The sequence below is a fragment of the Nicotiana sylvestris genome, chromosome 9, assembly GCF_000393655.2.
Source record: "Nicotiana sylvestris chromosome 9, ASM39365v2, whole genome shotgun sequence".
In the NCBI taxonomy this organism is placed as follows: domain Eukaryota; kingdom Viridiplantae; phylum Streptophyta; class Magnoliopsida; order Solanales; family Solanaceae; genus Nicotiana; species Nicotiana sylvestris.
The window spans coordinates 167,950,955-167,955,442 of NC_091065.1; the positions used below are offsets into that span (position 1 = coordinate 167,950,955).

The 4,488-nt window shown below is 40.0% G+C and overlaps 1 protein-coding gene across 1 annotated transcript; it reads left to right on the forward strand.

Moving 5' to 3' along the window:
- Positions 1-3,109: 3,109 nt before the first annotated feature.
- On the forward strand, positions 3,110-3,868 carry LOC138878560 (uncharacterized). The gene has a single exon (XM_070158249.1). The coding sequence runs from the start codon at positions 3,110-3,112 to the stop codon at positions 3,866-3,868; it is 759 nt and encodes a 252-aa protein (XP_070014350.1).
- The last annotated feature ends 620 nt before the right edge of the window (positions 3,869-4,488 follow it).

Genomic DNA, 4,488 nt, shown 5'->3' on the forward strand with positions numbered 1-4,488 from the left:
CCTGAATCTGCACACATGGTGCAGGGAGTAATGTGAGTACTCCGACTCAGTGAGTAATAATTACAAATAATGGCTGAAAGTATGAAAACACGTAAAGGCACAAAGCAATTCCATATCAAGCAGTAAAATCACTTAAAGCAGTAAATCAGTGAAGAAATCAAATGATATTCCTTTTTAAAACAAGTAAAACAGGTAATTTAACAGGTAATTAACAAGTAGAAATCCGCCCCTCGGGCACAATATCAATCGCTCAGCATAGTATCAGCCCCTTGGGCTCACTCTCAGTACAGTATCACCCCTCAGGCTACCTCACAATCACTCAACATAATGGTCAGCCATTGTTACCTGACCAACTTTCTTCAAACAGTGTCATTGTTACCACTGTTTCAAATCACATGGGTACCCGCGCTCACTGTGGGTGTGCAGACTCCAGAGGGGCCCCTTACGGCCCAAGCGCTATATCAAGCCACCTCGTGGCATCATCACTCAGCATATCCTCACGTCACTCAAGCCACCACATGGCATAAATAGTATCTCAGGCCCTCGGCCTCATATCACTCAGCATATCCTCACATATGGCCCTCGGCCTCACTCAGTCCAGAAATCATCATAAGCCCTTGGGCATTAGTAAAACAGTAGTCCTCAGCCCAAAACATGATGTAGAAATATCATTTTAGTTTCAAAACTGAGTAAAAGTGACTGATTTTGTAAAACAGTAGATATCAACAGGACTGAGTTCAAATAATAAGTCAAGTAGTGAGGAAACAATGATAAAAATCCCCGAAGGGTTCAAATAGTTGGCACGAAGCCCAAACATGGCAATCAGCCCAAATCATGATGGTAACAAATGAATTTCAGTCAAATATTCAGTAAAGTCATCAATCGGGATGGACCAAGTCACAATCCCCAGTAGTGAAAATCCCACGCTTATCATCCAGCGCGTATTTTGCCTCAATATAGCACTACGATGTGCAATTCGGGGTTTTAAACACTCAGGACATCATTTACAACCATTACTCACCTCGAACTGGCTAATTCTCTAGCTCGTGATGCCTTTTCCCCTCGAATTGGCCTCCACGCGCGTCGAATCTATCCAAAATCAGAACAAATACGTCACAATATGCTAAGGGAACAAAGCCCAAGCGAAAACATTCGAAAAATATCAAAAATCTCGAAATTAGCAAAACCCGAGCCCCAGGCCCACATCTCAGAATCAGGTAAAATTTACATTTTCAGAATCCTCATACCCTTACGAGTCTAACCATACCAAAATTATCCAATTCCGATACCATTTGGTCCTTCAAATCATCATTTTACATTTTTGAAAGGTTCTAAAATTTTCTTCCCAAATTCCATCTCAAATCACAAATCAAATGATGAATTCAGTGATAGATTCATGTACTCTAACCAAATATGAGTTAGAATCACTTACCCCGACCAATTTCTTGAAAAACCTTCGAAATATCGCCAAAATCCGAGCTCTCTAGGTCAAAATATCAAATAAAACCCAAAACCTCGTATTTATAGAGTACCCCTCGGATTCCGACATCGTTGACCGCACAATAATGACCGCAGTCAGCGCAAAACCAGTGGAGTCCGCACAAAAACGACCGCGGCCGCGCAGGTCTTGCTCTGTAGGGACAGGCTTTAGTATTTTGGCCATAACTTTCGCTACAGTTGTTCAAATTGCGATATCTTTACCTTTGTGGAAACTAGACACGAAGGGATATAACTTTCGTTTTTGAATCACCTCGAAATGCCTTGTGGATCAAAAGATATGAGCTTTCGAAGTAGGACTAGCAACCTGCAGTCTTCACGACCACGGCCGCGGCCACTTTGAAGCGGCCAGCACTAGGCCAGCGCGCCCAGCGCGAAAAGGAGCGAGGTCCGCGCCAAAACTGCTGGTCCCTCCATTTTTCTAAGTTCCGGGGTGTCCGTACTCGCTCAAAACTCACCTGAAACACACGCGAGGCCCTCGGGACCTCAACCAAAAGCACCAACGCATCCTAAACATTATTCAACCTCGTTCCAAAAAACACCTCGACTAACACCAAAAATCATCAAATCACATCGAATTCAAGCCTATGAATCTCAAGAACTTCCAAATTCTATTTTTGATCAAAAACCCAACCAAACCACGTTCGAATGACCTCAAATTTTGCAGACAAGTCCAAAATGACATAGCAAAGCTACAGAAACTCTCGGAATTCCATTTCGACCCTCGGATCAAAATCTCACCTATCAACTGGAATTTGCCAAAATACTAATTTCGCCAATTCAAACCTAATTCTACACCATACCTCTAAAACCACTTCCGATCACTCTCTTAAGTCACAAATCACCTTCCGAAGCTAACCGAACCATCGGAACTCACATCCGAAACCTATAACACATAAGTCAACATCCAGTTGACTTTTCCAACTTAAGCCTTCTTAAAAGAGACTAAGTGTCTCATTTCTTACCAAATCCTCTCCGAACTCGAACTAATAAACTCGATTACATAAAACACGAATAACGAAGCGTAAAGAAGCTGAAATGGGGGAAATGGAGCGGTAACTCATGAGACGACTGGCCTGGTCATCACAGTATATTACCCGCCTTAAACTAGGATTACTTACAAATTATATACAATCCATTATTAGTGCTTAAATTAGAGGATTCAGTTACATGCTTCTCCTTTTTTTTCTCCTCTCCTCTTTCCTCACTACAGCCTCCCTTAAATTAGGGTGTTTCTTCTTTTCAGTTTCGATTTCTCTCAATCGACTCCAATAATGGAGTCTAACATGGTATTTGAGCATAGCAATCGATTCGTCTTGTTGTCAGCTTCATTCCGATGTTATTCGTCGAGTTTGGTTCAATGATTTTGGTTAGGTACTGAGGTTTTCGATCTGAGCGATTTTAGGATTTCAAGTTTTTTTCCGGAGCTCTTTCTCTTTTTCTGCATATATAAGGCCTTAACTTCTTCAGGTGTGCGAAGAAGGAGGGTAAAAATTCTGTCTTTCATCTGCATGTCAAAATTAATGTATGATTGGGGTTTTGTCTGTTCGATTTCGACTGTCATTCAATTGAGACTTGTTATCATACAAAACTATTATTTTATTTTCTAAATATGGGAAGTCCTTCCTCCGTTACTGATGGGTTTGTTGAGTTTACTTTGGACTCAGCTCACCCTTTCTATGTTCACCCATCTGATAGTCCTGGTAGTCAGTTAGTTGCTATCCCTTTTAATGGGACTAGTTTTGTACATTGGCGTAGTAGTATGCTCACCTCACTTTCTGCTAAGAACAAGCTAGGGTTAGTTACTTGGAAAGTTCCTCAACCTCCACCTAATTTCCCTTATTACCCTTACTGGGAACGATGTAATGATATGGTAAAGGCTTGGATTACCAATTCATTGACTAGGGAGATAGCAGTTAGTGTCACGTGTCTCAACACTGCTAGAAAAGTATGGAGTGATATAAATGAAAGGTTTGGACAATCTAATGGATCTAAATATATTCATCTCCAAAGAGAAATCAGTTCTACCTCACAAGGGTCTTCTGATATTGCCACTTATTTCACCAAAATGGGAGCTCTTTGGGATGAGTTAAATTCTGCTTATGTTGGTCCTACCTGTTCCTGTAGGGCCTTACCCAAATTCATAGAAGACCACCACCTTTTTCAATTCTTAAGTGGATTGAATGAGTTTTATTCAACTGTAAAGAGCAGCATCATGCTCATGTCTCCACTCCTATCCATTAGTAAAACATATTTTCTACTCCAACATGAGAAAGTCAAAAGGAGAATCAAACTCCAGCCTTTGGATTTTCTAGTGATTCAGCATCCTTCTCTGCCACCACATCTAATTCAGCACATGCCAATTCAATGAATCCTCAACACAATATCAGATCTTATAACCAAAGAATTAATTTTAATCCAAAAAGGAACTCATCTTCTATGTCTTACAAGTATTGCAAAAAACCTGGTCACACAGTAGAGAAATATTATAAGCTCCGTGGCTTCCCTACTGATTTCAAATTCACCAAAAATAAGAGATCTTCCTCTTGTATTCAAATAGAAGAAGTTGTTGTTGATGTTGGTCCTAGTATCAAATCCAGTGATTCTGCAGCTTATGGTTTTAACACAGAACAATATCAGCATCTCATGTCTCTGTTCCAGTAAGCTCACATCTCTCCTCGCATCCATTCTTCACCCTCTGATGACAATGTTGGTTATGCCAATTTTGTAGGTGTATGTCATCTTCCTGTTGATCAATTCTCTGTAGTTAATTCTATAGAACATTCTTTGTCTGCTCAATTAGGAAAAATACCTTGGATACTAGATTCACGTACCACCAATCATATGACTTCCAATAAATAATTCTTACACAATTTACAACATTTACCTAAACCTTACTTATTAACTTTACCAAATGGTTATAAAGTCACAGTAATATCTATTGGTTCCTTACAACTTAGAAGAGATATTATTTTACACAATGTACTTTTA